The 20,228-nt window shown below is 42.5% G+C and overlaps 1 protein-coding gene across 2 annotated transcripts in view; it reads right to left on the reverse strand.

The window, feature by feature from the left end:
• Positions 1-20,228, reverse strand: part of ITGA9 (integrin subunit alpha 9) — a 626,511-nt gene that overhangs the window by 483,625 nt on the left and 122,658 nt on the right. For both annotated transcript variants that reach the window (XM_073630570.1, XM_073630571.1), the window contains exon 4: positions 13,141-13,264. In XM_073630570.1, coding sequence (XP_073486671.1) covers positions 13,141-13,264 — 124 coding nt within the window. The remainder of the gene's footprint in view (positions 1-13,140; positions 13,265-20,228) is intronic.

Consider the following 20,228-nt stretch of genomic DNA (forward strand, 5'->3'; position numbering starts at 1 on the left):
CCTGGCAGGAGGAGGGGTTATATAGGGAGTGAACTTTCTGTATTGGGTATGCCAGTGTCCATCACCTGAAGGTGCCTATATACCCCATATAGTTAATAACTGTGGCTCTGTATCCCGTGATGTACAATAAAGAAAGTAGAAATACAAAGAAAGAACAAAGAGATATTGCTGGTATAGACCAGAGGGCATTGGTGGACCCTGGTACATTGGGCACTAGCCCCAAGTTTTCAGTCAAGTGTCCCCAGGGTTCAACCATTACTTTCCAAGTTGGGTAAGACTGCTAGGCTGGAGAAAACTGATAAGAGGCATGGAGGAGCTCAGCTATGAGGAAAGATTAGAGGAACTGAAGCTATTCTCTCTTGAGAAGAGGAGATTAAGGGGGGATATGATCAACATGTACGTGTTGGTGGTGAGTTTTTCACTTTAAGGTCATCACAGAGGACAAAGGGGCACTCTTTACGTCTGGAGGAAAAAAGATTTAATCTCCAAATATTGAAAGGTTTCTTCACAGTAAAAGCCGTAAAAATGTGGAATAGACTCCCTCTGGAGGTGGTTCTGGCCAGCTCAGTAGATTGCTTTAAAAAAGGCCTGGATTCTTTCCTAAATGTGCATAATATAACTGGATACTAACCTTTATAGGTAAAGTTGATCCAAGGAAAATCCGATTGCCTCTCGGGGGATCAGGAAGGAATTTTTTCCCCTGCTGTAGCAAACTGGAGCATGCTTTGCTGGGGTTTTTCGCCTTCTTCTGGACCAACTGTGGGTGAGGGATTTTTTCTTGGTTGAACTTGTGTCTTTTTTCAACCTGACTAACTATGTAACTATGTAAATATGCTAACTGCTTGTGTTTATGGAAGAATACAGTGGATACAAATGGATATATTTTTATTTTATGTAACAGACACATAAACCTCTTTGTGTGCCCTTTCACCTCTAGTATTGGGTAGAAAGTATATCAAAAGTTTCCTCTCTGATACTAAAAACAGACCATCTCGGTGCTTGGGGTAAGCAATATTAGAAAAGTACTTACAGTATCACTCCAGGACCACTTCAGATGTTTAATGTTAATTTTAAAGTAAACATTCTCTCTGACCTGGGCAATATTTTGCCTTCCCTGGTTCATGCATTCTCCCCTCACTAACATGCTAATCACATTTTTAAATAAAACCTTTCTGTTTTCATTAACTATCTTATTTTACAGCCATTGCCATCACTGGGTATCTGTGCTTCTCTATGCAAGCAGATCATGGCTGTGGAAGAAGCCAGCAGGGTACTGTACATAAAAAATTAAGACAAAATGTGTTCTCAAGACCCCCCTAAAAAACAAAAAACTATTATATGCCTTGAGGGAACTGTCAGTATGCATCAGGAAAGTATGCACAGCGCTTCACTTTTTCCACATTTTGTTATGTTACAGCCTTATTCCAAAATGCATTCAATTCATTATTTACCTCCAAATTTTACAAACAATACCCCATAATGACAATGTGAAAGAAGTTTGAAATCTTTGCAAATTTATTAAAAATAAACAACAAAAATCACATGTACATAAATATTCATATAGCCTTTGCTCAATACTTTGTTGAAGCACCTTTCCCACCAATTACAGCCTCAAGTCTTTTTGAGTATGATGCTACAAGCTTGGCACACCAATTTGTGGGCAGTTTCTCTTATTCTTCTTTGCAGGACCTCTCAAGCTCCATCAGTTTGGATGGAGAGCACAGACATTTTTAGATCTCTTCAGAGATGTTCAATCGGGTTCAAGTCTGGACTCTGGTTGGGCCACTTAAAGACATTCACAAAGTTGTCCCGTAGCCACTACTTTGTTATCTTGGCTGTGTGCTTAGACTCAATGTCCTGTTGGAAGATGAACCTTCGCCCCAGTCTGAGGTCCAGAGAGCTCTGGAGCAGGTTTTCATCAAGGACGTCTCTGTACATTGCTGCATTCATCTTACCCTTGATCCTGACAAGTCTCCCAGTTCCTGCCACTGAAAAACATTCCCACAGCATGATGCTGCCATCACCATGCTTCATTGTAGGGATGGTATTGGCCAGGTAATGAGCGGTGCCTGGTTTCCTACAGACATGACGCTTGCCATTCAGGTCAAAGAGTTCAATCTTTGTTTTATCAGACCAGAAAATTTTGTTTCTCATGGTCAGAGTCCTTCAGGTGCCTTTTGGCAAACTTCAGGTGGGCTGTCATGTGACTTTTACTGAGGTTGGCTTCTGTCTGGCCACCCTACCATGGGCCTGATTGGTAGAGTGCAGGGGCATTGCTAGATCTGCAAAAGATCTGGGGCTAGAGCCCATAGCAGTGATCACCAACCTTTTTGCAGGCCGGGGGAGGGGGGGAGCACGCGGGTGGTAAGCAATTTTTCGCAGGCAATGGCTGGTGTTGGCGCTTCAATCATCATGGCACCATGGTAATATGCAACAGGCATTTAGAGGGAGCTACTATGAATATATTCTAACCACCAATACAGAGAGCGGAGACTACCCTGGACGTCTTATATGATCGTGGCAGTGAGGAGAACGTGGTGGAGATATCTTATGCTGTTTGCCCCTTTTGGGGCTGTTGGATTCGGTGAGGGGGAGCATAAAAGTCACTAAGATCATCTGAGAGCACCCCAGTCACGGTTTTTTATTGAAGAAAATTTGAACACTGGTTTCTGAAGAGATTCATTATCCTATGGACTATGATCACTAATTATAAATTAATTTGTATATATGTGCACTAATTAGGCAGAGGTGCACTTTTATGTATATGTTTTTGTCTAATGCCAATGATTCATCATCCTATGGACTATGATCACCAATTATAAATTAATTTGTATATATTCGCACTAATTAGGCAGAGATGCACTTACATGTTTCTGTCTAATGCTAAGCCACTATAATCTATGGTGGTTTTTCTTTGAAGGTTCATCACAACTTTAGGTGTTTAGTCTACACCCCTATACTTATTGTGTTCACATTTATGATTTTTTATGATTTTGTATAACCTATATCACTTAAGATCGCTCTTATTTGCATAACAATTTTTAGGGGTCATGGTGGGGGTATAAACTGCATTTAGATAGTTCACATTAGGATATTAAGGGATTACAACCCCCCCCCCCCAATTCCCATTATACCATCCCATATAATCCTACAGGAAGCGCCATACCCCATTATAAATTTTAAGTATAAGCGAGCTATCTGCTTGAGGGCAATATACAATAATCTTAACCGCTTACCGACTGACTCACGCTGATATACGTCGGCAGAAGGGCACGTACAGGCATATTAACGTACCTGTACATTGCCCTTTAAGACGTGGCTTGTGGGCGCGCGCGCCCTGCTGCGAGCTCCGTGAGTGTGATCGCGGGTCCCGCGGACTCGATGTCCGTGGGGATACCCGCGATTCTCTCACAGAGAGGAAGAACGGGAAGATGCTGATGTAAACGAGGCATTTCCCCGTTCTGCCTAGTGACACTGACACTGATCACCGCTCCCTGTAATCGGGAGCGGTGATCAGTGTCGTGTCACACATAGCCCCCCCCAGTTAGAACACATCCCTAGGACACACTTAACCCCTACAGCGCCCCCCTCCTGGTTAATGCCTTCAGTGCCAGTGACATTTACACAGTAATCAATGCATTTTTAATCGCACTGATCGCTGTATGAATTTGAATGGTCCCAAAATAGTGCCAAAAGTGTCCGATCTGTCCGCCATAATGTCGCAGTCATGGTAAAAATCACTGATCGGCGCCATTACTAGTTATTTCTTTAACTTTTTTTTAGCTTTTGCACAAACCAATCAATAAACACTTATTGCAATTTTTTTTACCAAAAATATTTAGAAGAATACGTATCGGCCTAAACTGAGGAAAAAAACATTTTTATATATTTTTGGGGGATATTTATTATAGCAAAAAGTAAAAAATAATGCATTTTTTTCAAAATTGACGCTCTTTTTTTGTTTATAGCGCAAAAAATAAAAACCACAGAGGTGATCAAATACCACCAAAAGAAAGCTCTATTTGTGGGGAAAAAAGGACGTCAATTTTGTTTTGGGAGCCACATTGCACGACTGCGCAATTGTCAGTTAAATCGACGCAGTGCCGAATCGCAAAAAGTGCTCTGGTGTTTTGCCAGCCAAATGGTCCGGGGCTGAAGTGCTTAAAATAGCCACATTAGTTGGAGGCGTAAAGAATTCCTCATCAACCGCGCCCAACAAGCAGGTGACGGGGCGTAGTGGTACAGTGGCTTAATAAACAGATGATATGGTATTGGTTACAGTCCTCCAATATCTGAAGAATTTGGGTCAGCGCCAAAGCAAGTGTATGAGGTCCCTGTCGGCCCCCCCACATCTGGGGTACAGACGGGACTCCCTCCTGCGCCATCTGTGAAGCAACACCGGGGTGCGGTAGGTTCTGTGCAGGATGAATAGCTGGGAGAGCCTATATGATGGTGACACTGAGACGGTTGGCAGAGACTGCAAACATAGTTCCCAGTCTTTGCCCCTAATCTCTCCTAGGTCTTGTTCCCACCTATGTCTACACGGTAGTTTATTTTAAAGCATTTTAGAAGTGTGTTACAAGCATTTTACAGCGTCAGGCATTTTTGTTTAGCCAATAGAAAGCACTGGGGGGAAATTAGGGGAGGAGAAGGGGGGGGGGGGAATTAGGGGAGGAGAGGGAGGGGAAATTAGGGGTGGAGAGCTGCTATTTGAGCAGAAAACGCTCATAAACCGCTCAAGTCAGGCGTTTCTATTGAAGTCTATGGGGCCAAAAACATCTGTAATCTGCCAAAAAAGAAGCTCATGTACTTTTTTGAGCGACAGGCGTTTTGCTTCTGGCGACAGAACGCTCAGATGTGAACAGGGGCCATTGAAATGAATGGGATTTGGCTTGTTAAGTGTTTTAGAGCTACAAGCAGAAAATCGCTCAGGTGTGAACGGGCCTTAGGCATCATCTCCATTAATAAGGAAGCAACAAATTAGCATAGATGGAATACTAACAGTTTGACTTGCTGCAACTTCTAGTGAACATTGTGAGAAGCTAACAATGTGCAGTGAAACCAGAGTAAGCAAATTCAGTACAGGAGATGAGCTGGTAAAACTGCAAGACTGAGGGAAAAGTTGGAGTTCAACTTTAAATAAACTTTTGGTAGAATTTTCCATTAAAAGACCAAGCATTGCAGCAAAAGTCTAGAGATTGAAGCATAGGTACTGCCATATTGATACAGGGGCATGCCTATAGATATGCAAATACTGAATTCCTGATCATTTACAAATAAAATATTTACAGTCTGCTTGCACATTTTATTCATCATCTTCTCACTCAGGCCAGGTTCACACTAACCATTACTCTGAAAACAATCTGCACTGGAATCGCTTTTCAGAATTTGGCTAAGCAGCCACTTTCAGGCATTTGGGAGGCAAAACTGCCCCTACTGGGTGTTTTATTTATTTTTTTTTTTTTTGTTTAATGGGGCTAATGGGTTGCAACTGTAAGCCAAGCATTTGGTCCATGGTTGCAGCACAGCTCTCCACTGACTTGAATGGCTGAATTTGACATGCCGCCTCTCAGCTCAGCATGTTGAATTAAATTTGCCAAAAGCATTGTAACCGCAGCATGTGAACAGCCTCCTCTGGCTGTTGCTTATTAGCCTTTAGGCCAGGGGGCGGTAAAACTGCGGCTCAGCCACCTGCTTTTTACCGCTGCCCATGCAAAAGAGGACTAGATGTGCCCAAGTTAGTGTCAGATCTCCTAGATTGTAAGCAGGTAGGGCCCCGATTCCTCCTGTATTGAACTGTATTGTAACGGTACCATCTGCCCTCATGTTGTAAAGCGCTGCTCAAACTGTTGGCGCTATATAAATCCTGTATAATAATAAATATTTACTATCAAACCCTGTTTTTTGTTTATTTTGAAAAAAGTGAAGAAAGGTTAGAACCTATGCTAAGAGTAGATCGGGATGTCCCCACCCCGCTTCTCCACCTCAGCCAATCAGAGAATACATTGTATTCATTAACTACTTAAGGACCAGCCGTACCAGTTGTACTGCGGAAATGTGGCTCGATCCCGCAGATCGCCGTCATTGTACATCGGCTCGTACATGGCGATATTTGGGCGCGCACGTGTGCGCACTGGCCAGCGGGGGAGCCAATCAGCGGGTGGGGAGGACTCAATGTCCGCCGGCCACCTGCTATCATTCCCCACAGTGGCAGAACGGGGATCTGCCTGTGTAGACAAGGCAGAGCTCCATTCTGACAGGGGAGATCACACAGATCCTGTCTTTCTGCTAGGCAGGAAGACAAATCTGTGCATTTCCCCAGGCAGCCCATCCCCCCATACAGTTAGAACACACACTGAGGGAACATATTTAACCCCTTGATCGCCCCTGATGTTAACTGCTTCCCTGCCAGTGTCATTAGTACAATAATGCATATTTTTAGCACGGATTAGTGTAATAATGTCACTGGTTCCCAAAAAAAGTGTAAAAAATGTCAGTTAGGTGTACGATCTGTCCGCCGCAATGTCGCAGTCCCGCTAAAAATCACTGATCACCGCCATTACTAGTAAATAAAATAATACAAATCCCACAAATCTATCCCCTATTTTGTAGACGCTATAACTTTTGCGCAAACCAATCAATTTTTTTACCAAAAATATGTAGAAGAATATATATTGGCCTAAACCGATCTTAGATTGTAAGCTCTAAGGAGCAGGGCCCTCTGATTCCTACTGTATCAAATTGTATTGTATTTGTACTGTCTACCCTCAAGTTGTAAAGCGCTACGTAAACTGTTGGCGCTATATAAATACTGTATAATGATAATAATGAAGAAATTATTTTTTTACAATTTTTGTAGGGGATATTTATTATAGTAAAAAAAAATTATTTTTTTTTTTTTTTCAAAGTTGTCACTTTTTTTGTTTATAGCGCAAAAAATAAACACAGCAATCACTCCAAGCTAGACCAATGTAACTGCAATAAAAATCATACCTAAAGTTTTCTTTAACACTTTTTTTATCAATCAGAGATCAATTACAACTGATTTTATACATCGTAAAATTGTGTGCTGTTTATAGTTATCTTTCAGCAAGCAATGTATCCCATGGGACTTGCAAAAATTCAAAGTCTGCGAGGAAAGTCTTTGCTTCATTGAATCTGTCATCTACTGCCAGCTATCTGCTGCACAATAGAGGATAATGCTACTAAATCCATTCCATCCTGTGTGCTCTGGAGTTAATTACGTATTTATTGCATTTATAGGCTAAGGAAGTGTTTAAGCATTACAGATTGTGAAACAGTTAACATGTACAAAAGCATGGACGCAGTGATGTAATGTAATAACAATGGTAAAACCTCATCTAGAAAATTATGTTTAAATCTGGAAGCCATATCCCTGAAATAATTGATATAATTGAAGTAGAAGATTATAAATATTCATTGGTGCTTGGACACCATAAAAAAAAAAAAAGAAACTTCACTTATACCCAAAGCTCTGCACTCCACTCCTATCAAAACGCCTGTATGTTAAGGATGAGGAATGTTCTAACCACATTAACATATAACAAAACTTTACAAATACCACTGAAATGTATGTACAGAGGGGTGGCAGTGGTGTAAGTAGAACCTTCAGGGCCTCTGTGCAAGAAACCATTAAGGGGCCCCCTGACTCCTGGGGCCCTTCACTCCAAGCCTGGTGGTGAAATGCCAGGGCCCAGTCGCAAGTGTATCCTTTGTGACCCTGGTAGTTCCGCCACTGGTGTCAGTAGTTTTTTATTTTTGTTATTTATTTTGCCATTTATTTTTACAATATTATTTTTTTATTATTTTTAAAAACATTTTTAGGAGCCCCTTTAGGGGTCTTTGGCGAGGTATCAGGGGTCTAAACAGACCTCTATTGTTTCACCTTTGAGAAAGAAAAAAGAAGATTGAGGACACAGTCCTCAATCTCCATCTCTGCAGCCTCAGCTGCACTGAATGAATGAAGAGAGAAATAGCTCTGTACAGAGCTTCCCGTTCATTTACAAACTGAAGCATTATAAACACAGTTTACTATGTGTCGGTCATGAATGGACAGAGTCAATTATCGGTACGGCTTACTGACTTACTGAGGGCCAGGAGAGAGCACAGTGGCTGGAAAAGAGCACAGGGGGGCTAGAGAGCACATGGGGGCTAGAGAAAAAAGCAGAAAAAAGCTGGATAGGAGGAGCGGTGGGAGCGGCTGCCCGCTTCTCCACCTTTTGCTCCCGCTGGCATTCAACAGCTCCAGGAAGAAAATAGAGGGATCGGTTCCTCTATTTGCAGCCGCCCCCTCTGCTCCTCCTATCCAGGTATACGGGGGGGGGGTGCATGGGAGCCCTGCGGCATGGGGCCGGCTCACAATTCTGACCTCTGTAGGTAAGCCCCTGGTAAGGTAAGGTGAACCATTTAACTAGAAAAGGATTTGTAATTCTGTTTGTCCACAGTAATTTTAGTCGATTCCTCTGAATCAGTTGCAGTATGACCAGCTTGACCCTCTAATATACAGAGTACAACGTTAGTCCTGTTTTAATATACAGTAGAATTATTGAAAAGATAATTCTTCTGTACAATATGTCAACTATATTGAAATATTCTATCCATTATAACAAATTGTAATTGCAGGCAATATGTCAAACAGATTCCAGAGGTAAAAACCCAGAGCAGAAATGAAAGACTGTCTAGCAGCTGGAAAGGTCGGGTTATGAATAAAAAATCACATAGAGGAGGCATTTCCACACTTTCTCTGGATGCACTATATGACATTTGATATTTAGTCCCCAAACAACTGCAGAGTACAACACACAGTTTCCTAATTCTAGTGTCGCTCAGATCTTAGAAGTAAGGATAAAAAATACACAAATGGAAAAGACATTCATCACAGGGACACAGAAAATCTCTAATGCTGCGTACACACAAGCGGAATTTCCGTTGGAAAAATCAAGGGCAGTGCAACTGGAATGCAGCTTTCCCGCACTGCATTCTAATGTGAACGGGCTGTTAGGCTACATTCACACCAGTGATTTAAACTAGTGAGAATTATAGCAGCAGAAATCAGAGATTACTTCTGTGGCATTGAGTGGCTAGGTGTGCCCGCCGGCCCCATTCACTATAATGACAGGTCGCCAGCAGCCACAGCTATTCACGGCTCTCTGCACAGCCAGTAATTGCTGCTAGGCACACTTTGTCGGGGATGGGTGGATGAATGATCCCCACCTCTATTCATGGGGGAAGATTTCTACTGAAAGAAGAAGAATCAACACAAGGGACATATCATATTAACTGTAGACCTATCTGTCTGGATGTCACACCACTTCCTCAAACACAACTTGTCCAAAAACCGAGCGCATAATATTTCCTCCCCACGTGCCTTTTCCCCCGACTTCTCTGTCAAGAGCAATGGCACAACCATCCACCCATCCCAACATGCCAGGTTGCTAGGTGTTATCCTGGACTCTGAACTCTCCTTTTGGCCCCACATCCAATCCCTTTCCAAAGCTTGCCCCCTCAACCTCCGCAACATCTCCAAACTACATTCCTTCCTAACCAATGAAACCACAAAGCTCCTGATTCACTCCCTGGTTATCTCTCGCCTCGACTACTGTAACTCCTTCCTCACTAGCTTACCTTTAAATAGACTACCCCCCCTTCAGTCCATCATGAATACTGCTGCCAGACTCATCCACTTTACAAACCACTCAGCGTCTGCTACCCCTCTCTGCCAATCCCTCCATTGGCTGCTACTCACCCAACGAATTAAATTAAAAATACTAAAAATAAGTTACAAAGCCATCCACAACTCTGCCCCAGCTACATCACTAGCTGGGAGCAGAGCCTTTGTTTGACCCTTTCTGCTTACTTTTATGTTTTTATTTTTAGCTAAACTTGGACTTTGAAAAAAATGAATCCAGCCATAACATCTAAGAACTAGTAAGCTGCAATATACTGTCCTTACATTTTTGTTTTTCTGATTTAGATATGCTGAATTCCAGTTGAATACCCCAGTTGAAGTCCAGTGGGACGAAACGCGTCGGATTTGCTAGTCCAGCTCCCCACATTGCTTTTAAATCTGTGATCACTACTTTTTTTTGTACACATCTCATCGAATGTTTGTACTTTTAAATACTGTAAATTCTACTTGTTTGGCCTACACCATATGGAGGCTTTTTTCTTTCCATGAGCCTTATACTGCTCATTGGAGGTATCTGCTGATCCATACTTTGTTCGATTTCTACCAGAGCTTCAGCTTCAACTTCCAGTGTAAGAGGTCCAGTGTTCCATCGCAGATTCTACCTATTCGGTATTTTCTGCCTGATAGACCCACTGCCGCTGGCATCTGTGTCCACACTATCCGGTAAGAGCATTTACCCCTAAATTGGACCGGGGACGCACTATCCCGGGTGATGCAATTGGGGCTTTTTGGGTTTCTTCATGCACCTTCTCCCTTGTATTGGACCACATCTCGGATCCCTCCTCCCCGAGTGGACTGTTCTAGCATATTGTGGCATTATATAAACTTTATTCACCATCTAATTATTTGCATTTTCACTTTTTGCACTTCTGCACTTGGCACTTTAATTAAGGTTTAATTATTGCATTGTATGATATATTTTGCACATGATTTATATGCCAATATCTTGTTCTAGCGCTACACCATGTGTTACCATCCGTTTAAATATGTCGAATTTTGTGTTAGCTGCTAGATTTATGTTTCAGGTTAGCGCAGTAATCTCACCCCACTCACACATCCACAACTCTGTCCCCAGCTACATCACTAGCTGAGTGCAGAGCCTTTGTTTGACCCTTTCTGCTTACTTTTATGTTTTTATTTTTAGCTAAATTTGGACTTTAAAAAAAATGAATGCAGCCATAACATCTAAGAACTAGTAAGCTGCAATATACTGTCCTTAATTTTTGTTTTTCTGATTTAGAATTCCAGGGAAAACAGCAATCCTCCGGGGGAGTTGGGCTGCACCAGTGAAAAGTCTAAATGGTCATTTATGTCTAGGCTTTTTCGGGAAAAACTTTTACTCTTACCTGATTGTCGGCTACCGTAGGTTCCCTCCAGGCTGTAAGACTAAAGCTTGTCTTCCCTACACTCCAGTGGTATCATGCCATCTGCCTTAATTAAGTACAAAGCAGGGCCCATAGCTCTGAACTTTTTGTGCGGATGCCAAGGGACAGTCCACAAGCCAGAGTATGGGGGAGACGAGGAGAGCACCAGCTGCTTGGGGAGCAGGTATTAGGTAAGTAAAAGTGTTTGTTCTGGGAAAGACATCAAGCATTTAACCTTTGCAGTTCAGGGGCGGAGATGGAGGGGGCATCCTGGCTTGGGAAAAGCTCAGGCATGATCCTAGTCTGAACCCACCTGATTGAGCCCACCAGGAAGCTGTCACCTGTACTGGGCCAATCATCTGCAGCCGGGGAATTCCCCACTCTGCAGCCACACATACACTATATTATCAAAAATATTGGGATGCCTGCCTTCACACCAGTGTTGCCAACCTATCAGATTGAAATTTACTGACACAACACCCAAAATTTACTGGCACGGCCACGTTTTTACTGGCATTTCCAAAAGTTTAAAAACTACTGTTCTAAATGCAAATTTAAGTATTTAGGCTACAAACAAGTACAATATGCAATTAGCAATGTGATTTAAGGTAGATAATAAAGCAAAATAAATATTTATTTTATTTTCGATATAGTAAGTAAGTAAGTAAGTGGCTCAAGGATGGGAGGGCAAGAAATTAGAATGGGTCGGCGCACACATGAAATTTTACTCTCAAAGCATCACTGACAGCAGTGTGCAGCAGCACAGATGATGATGAAACCTCCCCAACACGACACGTCCCCTCCTGAGTCACAGTGACAGTCTCTCTCCACACCAGGTGGTCCCTTCAGTCCACTCCAGTCTAAACAGCACTGATGGTCCCGCTCCTGGCCTGCCTTGCTCCCGTCCCGCTGACCTGCACATGAGGCTCTGGCTGCTCTGCTTGGCTCCCTTGCACTATGACATCACACGACATGCTCAGGCACCGCCTCTGCCAGAGCCACCTGAACACACTGTAACAGGCACTCGGATGGTCTCAACTGAGCCGAGTGTCAGGTATATTTTTTACTGGCAACCTTTTCCTTTTACTGGCATTTACTGGCAGGAGAAATTTGCCTCTTTTTTACTGGCTGCCAGTAAAAATACTGACGGTTGGCAACACTGCTTCACACGCACATGAACTTTAATGGCATCAGGACTCTGTACAGGCCAGTCAAGTTCCTCCACCCCAAACCCGCTCATCCATGTCTTTATGGACCTTGTTTGTGCACTGGTGCGCAGTCATGTTAGAACAGGTAGGAGCCATCCCCAAACTGTTCCCACAATGTTGGAAGCCTGAAATTGTCCAAAATGTGTTGGTATGCTGACGCTTTAAGAGTTCCCTTCATTGGAACTAAGGGGCCAGACCCAACCCCTGCAAAACAACCTCACACCATAATCCCCCCTCCACCAAATGAGTTGGACCAGTGCACAAAGCAAGGTCCATAAAGACATGGGTCTTGACCTCAACCCGATAGAACACCTTTGGGATGAATTAGAGGTGAGACTGCAAGCCAGGCCTTCTCGTCCAACATCAGTGCCTGACCTCACAAATGCACTGCTGGAAGCATGGTCAAACATTCCCATAGACGCACTCCTAAACCTTGTGGATAGCCTCCCCATAAGAGATGACGCTAAGCGTCATATAGTGTATACAAGGGATGCATATACATGTGGCTGTGGGGAATGACTCAGCTGATTATGATTAGCCCAGTGCAGTGACAGCTTCCTAGCGAGCTCAGATGGGTTTGGACTCAGGTTCGAACAGGCCTGAGCTCATCCCAAATCTGGACAATTGGGGCTCAGGAAGTGATACAGTGCATCGATCCTCAGACTAGAACTGATAAAACTGGCATTGCAAAGCATATGCCAGTGACTTGTATATGCTTTGCCATGCCAGTTTTATCAGTTTTACCCTGGCAGGATTAAATCCTGAAATTTTGTAGAGAAACCATAAAACAAGACTTACCTACTTCACTCCAATCTTTGTATCTTAAGATCTTTCCAAACACATGATAAAAACAACTTACCTTCATAACAAGGCATTAGCGGTCTTCCACTGCCCTGCAGGTTTGGTGGCAGGATGATACAGAACCCGTAAGGAAGTATAAACTCACTTTCATAGTAAATATTCTTCCAGCGATGAGCACATGCCTAAATAAATATAGATAGGGTTATTATAGATGAGGGGATAATCTCTTATACAAACAAACACAGTTCTCTCCCTGCTAACAGCAGTAGCTTCCACATCTGAGGGAATGTAGATGAATATAAACCAAGAACAGCTGTCTTGCTAGCTTTAGCTGTTGCCATTTAAGCGCAATGCTAGCTTATGAATTTCATTAATTATTAACATCTGTGAATCTAGGAAGGATAAACTTTTGAAACTTACTATTCATAACAATATTGTTATGAAAGTCGTGACTAATAATAGTATACTTGGTCTATACCTTATTTATGCATCCTAAATCTCAAAGCGGGTTATGCATCTGGTCATTCTGTCCGGCACACATCATTATGTTTGAGATTAACTGGCCATCTGCTTAAAGGAAATAAGTGTTCATTTTTTGCACCACGTGTGCATGTGAGACAGAATCATTTGGAGGAAACCACAGATTGCAGTATGCAGGGTATTACAATTTGCTGAACTTTTATTCATGATTTTATAGAGTTCTCAAGCAGGCCATAACATCTAATTGATGTATGACTAAGATCTGAGGTAAAGGTTCTTGGTTAACCAGTAAGATAGTGTCATCCCACATAGTTATAGCCTAATAAATAACGGTATCCCTTCCGTTCTATTAACCTCAAACTCAATTAGCCACTACACCAAAATTGCTCAAGCCCTCTTGATACAAAATACATTTTAAAAAGTCCTATAGTCACAGCATACACTTTAATTTTATAACATCAGCATTTTAATAACAATACAAACAATAGTTATTTTTGACAATCCAATTGTGATTGCTGCCTGGCTTCTGGCCATCTCTTTCCATAACTTCCTGGATTCCCTGCATGCTTTGCAGCTTCTACTCTGTTGTTTACTTTCAATTCATAAGGACTACATATCCCATGGTGCCTTGCTGCCTGCAAGTGTGTTTTCTGTACTGTCTCTGCTTCCTGAAACGTCTCTCATCATCTCCGTTGTTCAGAAGACAGGCTCAGTGAATTCTGTAACACAGCAGTACCTACCCACAGGGCATAGTGAATACGTGTCACAGAATTCAAGGAAGTAAATGTGTGGGGATCTTCATAAAATAAGTTTACAAACTTCAAGATCCAGAATAATGAGCGTAATGTGGAAATGATCGTATGATTTTACATATTGACCATGGGCACACTTTATATCAAAACAAATCAGCCCTTGTACATAAACATATAACTACCACCAAATGTGATAAAACAGAGAAGCCCTGTTCAGACTAGAGCATTCTGTCACGCTTACCTTGAAATGCATCAATGTTTAACGGTTAGAGTCCCATTCATTTCAATAGCCCCTGTTAACATTGCAATACTCTGTTTGTCACTGTAAATAGTACAGGAGCTTCTTTGGGGTAAAACCATGCATATTAGGTCCCTATAGACTTCAAAAGGAACACCTAAAAACATGTTTTTTGGGCAATTTCTTGTCTCTCCTGCTTGCATTCGGAAGCAATCATCTGTCTCTAGCTTCAGGTAATCACTCCTTGTGTGAGTACTTCCAAATACAGCAAGACAGCTGCAACCATTGACAGTCTGTTGTTGCTTTGTCCGCGGCTGTCTGTAATCATCTGGACTCCCGGTTACAGTTTTCCACAAGATATTTGTCACACCACCGCCGATTTTGCCTTAGGCTATACTCACACTAGCCTCCTATGTTTGGTTTATTTAAAATATACTGTAGGTATAAACAGATTTATTTTCCCAGATCCAGCTCTCCTGCGGTTACATTTACTTGCGTTCAGACACATTCCGAGTATCCAATTTGCCACTGGGCACACAGAATTATATTTCCTCAAAACGCAGCTAAACGCAAGTAAACGCACATTGGGAATTATACTATTTAAGAAAATTACATGCATTTATGTGTGTTTAGAAATGCTATATAAACATACTGTAAACACATGTATGCTATTGCCAGTGTGATTGAGAACTAAAAGTATAATACATTTTTGTACTAGGACGGGCCTGCCTTCCTACACATAAAAGCATTCCAATGATTAAAAAAAGAAAGAAAAACAATTAAAAAAAAAAGTTAGTGAGAGACAACTATGCCACAATGGTTTAAAAATAAATATGAAGCTGCGAATACGGTATAAAAGTTATCCAAATTGCTGCCAGAGTAAAGGAATTGTTTGATTGTTAGAGGAAAAGGAACATACTTTGTTACAAATTTGAACACATTTAATTATGAGGTCAGAGAATACTGCCTATACTGGCATACAGGAAAAGGCACAGCCAAACTAGACGGTGTAATGTAGATATAAAATGAGTTGAGTGGGAAAGCATCTCTATCACAATTACTTAGGCTGGGTTCACACTTGTATGACAAACGCTCCGACATTGGGAGCTCATGTCGTATGACGTGTGAAAATCAATGTTTCCCTATGGGAGCCGTCTTATAGCGGAGTTCCACCCGAAAATGGAACTTCCGCTTTTCCGGTTCCTCCCCCCCCTCCGGTGTCACATTTGGCACCTTTCAGGGGGGAGGGGGGAGCAGATACCTGTCTAATACAGGTATTTTGCTCCCACTTCCGGGCATAGATACCCAAGCCACCCGCGGGTATCTACGCCACTTCCGGCGCCTTCTCCGTCCCCCCGCTGTCTTCTGGGAGATACACAGGTCCCAGAATACAGCAGGGACCAGAGGGATAGCGCAGCGCGAGTCACGCATGCGCAGTAGGGTACCAGGAAGTGAAGCCGCAAGACCTCACTGATTCCCTTACCGAAGATGGCGGCGGCATCACCCGATAGCCGAGGGATATATCGGCTTCGGATGACGACATCGCAGGCACCCTGGACAGGTAAGTGTCCTTATTTTAAAAATCAGCAACTGCAGTATTTGTAGCTGCTGACTTTAAAAAAAAAAAAAAAAAAAACGGCGGACCTCCGCTTTAACTGGACCAACACAAGTCGGTCCGACTTTGAAAATGCTCCCTGAACTACTTTGGTCCAACTTTGATCCTACTTCAGTCCATAGAATATCACTGAAGCCAGATCAAAGTGGGATCGCGGTCTTAACTGATCCGACTTTAGCATGTGACTTGTGCTCTGCTGATCTTGAAGGGAAACTCCATGCCAAATTTAAGCAAAAAAACGACATGGGTTCCCCATCCAAGACCATACCAGGCCCTTCAGTCTGGTATGTATAAGGTGAACCCTCATGCCGAAAAACCGGCATGGGGGCCCCCCAAACTCCATACCAGATCCTTATCTGAGCACACAGCCCGGCAGGTCAGCAAAGGGGGTGGGGACGAGCGAGCGCCCCCCCCCCCCTGAACCCTACCAGGCCGCATGCCCTCAACATTTAATTCATTAGTCAAGTCCATCTAAATCTGCTAGTGCATCTTAGGCTCCCTTCACATGGGCTTGTCTGTTTGATGGACTCCGCTTGCTCAGAGGGGGGGGTTGATCCTGCTTACTGTACTGAGACGGACCTGTCAGAGTCCCACTCTCCTCTATGGGGAGATCGGATGAAAATGGACCGCGAGCCTGTTTTCATTAGATCCCATCCGATCTGCCAGACAGATAGAAAATAAAAATAGGGTCATCATCTGTCTGGATTTGGCAAACAGGATCGGATTGGATAGCAGCGGGTGTCAGCTGACATGTCACTGCTGACATCCGCTGCTCCGATCAGGATCAGGACCTTCATTTAGGGAGACCTGATCGGAAAGCCCATGTGAAAGGGGCCTAACACTATCTTCCCCCAGAATTATAATGCTGCTGTCCGAAGGCATCTCTGTTGCTCCTCTATGCAGAGTGGAGATACACTAAGATACAAAGTGTGTTATTGGCCTATTCATCAGATGAAAATAAGGGGGGGGGGGCTTAAAAAAGAAAGGTAATAGCAGCTCCCACATGTAGGGATTGGTAAGCTGAAATATATTAAATGTCTCCTTTAGAGTTTAAGCCTGGGTTCACACTGCTGCAGTGCGAGACACTGCATGTAATTCATACAGGAATTCACACAGGAATTCACACATTCCTGTGTGAATTACATGCAGTGTCTCTGAGGTGCGATTTGAGCCATGGATTTGTATGGCTCAAATCACATTACATTCACACCAAACTGGTGCAGGACCCTTTTTGTTGCCCGCACCAGAATCGGATCGTATGGGTGTTTACATCCATGAGATCCAATTCTGCAAATCGCGCTGCGTTTTACAAACCGATTGCATGGACAGGTTGCAAATTAGATGTGGTGTTGAATTCGCTGTGAATTTGCACCGTATCTAGTGTGAACCCAGGCTAATACCACTTTAAGTAAGCCTGTCAGTTCTGAATCTATTTTAAAGCATGCATAAAGTCTTTTTTTCCCTTTAAAATAAGAAATATGATATATTTGCCTGCTTTGTGCAATGGAATCCCGATCCTCCTCTTAACCATCACTACATTTGCATTTTTTGCTTAATTTTACATACTCTTTCCAATCTTTGAATTTACCATTGATGGTGAGAGCAGCTCAAGAGCAAATATTGCTCTAATTGGATAGTGGATAACAGGTGGGCAGGTATGAGCTCTAGGAGGTGAAGCTTATCTACAGAAGCTAAAAGGAATAGTTAGCCCCCGTTCACGCTGGAGCAACTTGTTGACAGGTCAAGTCGCATCCTATTGCCAGCAAACGCACTGTTCATATCAGTGCAATACTGATTTTGCGATGTTGCATTGATTTGAAAAAGTAGTACATGCACTACTTTTGCCATTTTTGGGTGCGACTTGAATAGACATCTGTGTATGAAGCTGCACAGATGTCTTCAAAGTCACCCCTAAAGTTGAACTAACATGCGGATAAAGTTGCACTATTTCAAAGCCGCAGTCAATGTAAACAGGGGCTTAAAGGGTTAGTTCATCTATCCCCAAAACCTGCCTATGCAGTTAAGGGGCACCTGTAGATAAATACTGTACATACTGTGCAGCTTTGACTAAAGTTGGATCATGCTCTTGCTATAGGTGTAGGCCATTTAAATATTATCTGAAGCCTAGCCAAAAACCTCTCACAGATGGCATCATTCTGTCCTGCCTTGTTAATAGGATGTTGCTAAGACACTCCCAGCCATTACTGCAGGGGTAGGCAACCTTGGCCCTCCACCTCTTTTGAAACTACAAGTCCCATGAGACATTGCAAAACCCTGACAATCACAGGCATGACTCCTAGAGGCAGAGGCATGATGTAATTTGTAGTTTCACCACAGCTGGAGGGTCAAGGTTGCCTACCCCTGCATTACTGCTTACCCCTATAATCATAAGAGCAACCTCTCAAATGACCGCATGTCTGTGGTCCACTATCTTCTCAGTCGCAGCATCGTTGATCTAAGGGCTACTGTGACAAGGGAGAGAGAGTGCACATATGAAGGGGCTTGAAGTATTTGGGAGTGTTAGCAATGTCCTAGCAACAAGGCAGGATGTGATGATGTAATCTCTTGGTGTTTTTAAAACAGACTTCAGGAGGTATGTAAATTGCGCTCCTGGATCTTGAGAGAACCCTGCCACTAGACAGCCAATAGGAAATGTCCACATGAGGCAGGCAGTGATGTGGATACTCAAAGATGGACTCCACAGAAAGTAAACAAAGACAGAGAGAAGTCATTTATCCCTGAGATGGGTTTTAAGCTCCTAATGACAGAGTGTTACCAGGGCTCACCTGGTACAGAGAAGAGCGTTTTCCAGTCAATAAAGATACATAAAGTTTCCTGTAGTATCTGTAGGTGTGTGTACAGTGGATTTCAGCAGCAGGAATCAGCGGTTTCTGTCAGCTGGGATGACAGGTGTATGGGAACATCAGTGGCCACTGATTATTGTTGCTGGAATCCACATGTGTTCACATAATCAACCCTATGAAGGAGGCTACAACTCTAAAAGGCTAACAGCAATTTTCCCTATTTACATGATATTTAATCACATATGATGCATGCTTAAAATGTTCACTTGCTCATTTGTATTTAGGCATATATCAGTATGAGTTTTTTTGTTTTATAGCAACAAAACTTGCTTTTTTTTATACACTGAAAACAGTATATCAAAGAAGTTTCCACTGTAACGTTTACACAAGTTTGAGCTAATGTAAAAGCAATGGCGTTGCCAAAACACGTCTTACACAGCTTTGTATATATTGTGTGTATAATGTATACACAGGACATAAGAACTGCATTTCCAGACAGGAAACTGGATACAAAGAATGACCAAGAAGGAAGCATTTTTAGCAACAAAAGATAATATTATATAAATGTTAGACTACAGAAGAGTCAACCCCCACCCCAAAAAAAAAAAAATATATATATATATTATATATATATTTTAAGTGGCTGGATTATATTAACCCCCTACAGGCAGTATTCAGCAGGAAAGAAATTCAGGAAACACTCAGACACCTGTATTGATATAAAATATAAACTTAAACTGCACCCCTTATGCTATGTTGTATATTACATAATTCCAACCAAAGTGTTTATTGTCTCAACTGTTGCTAGTCTCATTAATTTGAAAAGACAATAAATTTACAGGTCTACCTGCAAGACGATACCTACTTCTTGCAGGTAGCTCCAAATTGTCAAAATAGTTTTTTTTCCAATTTCTCCTTGCCCTTATCATTGTTGCAAATTCCTGCACAGAACACATCTGCACATGATACCAGTGTTGTGGTGTGCACAGGGCACATACAGAGCAATAGTTTTCTTTGTATCCTTGCAGAGACATGTGGAGAAAATCTCATGTCTCTGCACATAGTGAGGCCTACTACCTTATCCAAAGATAATAAAAACACTTTCATGAGACTTTAGCCTATCAGTTCACTTGGCACTAGTGTTATCAATTAAGCATAATGCATTATGTTGCAGCCTCAATGTATCTAGAATGTAATCTTTAAAATAAACCCACAGTGACTGAGATATAGGGGCCGCCATTGCTGACCTACTACTAG

This window comes from Aquarana catesbeiana, linkage group LG05 (genome assembly GCF_042186555.1).
Source record: "Aquarana catesbeiana isolate 2022-GZ linkage group LG05, ASM4218655v1, whole genome shotgun sequence".
Lineage (NCBI taxonomy): Eukaryota > Metazoa > Chordata > Amphibia > Anura > Ranidae > Aquarana > Aquarana catesbeiana.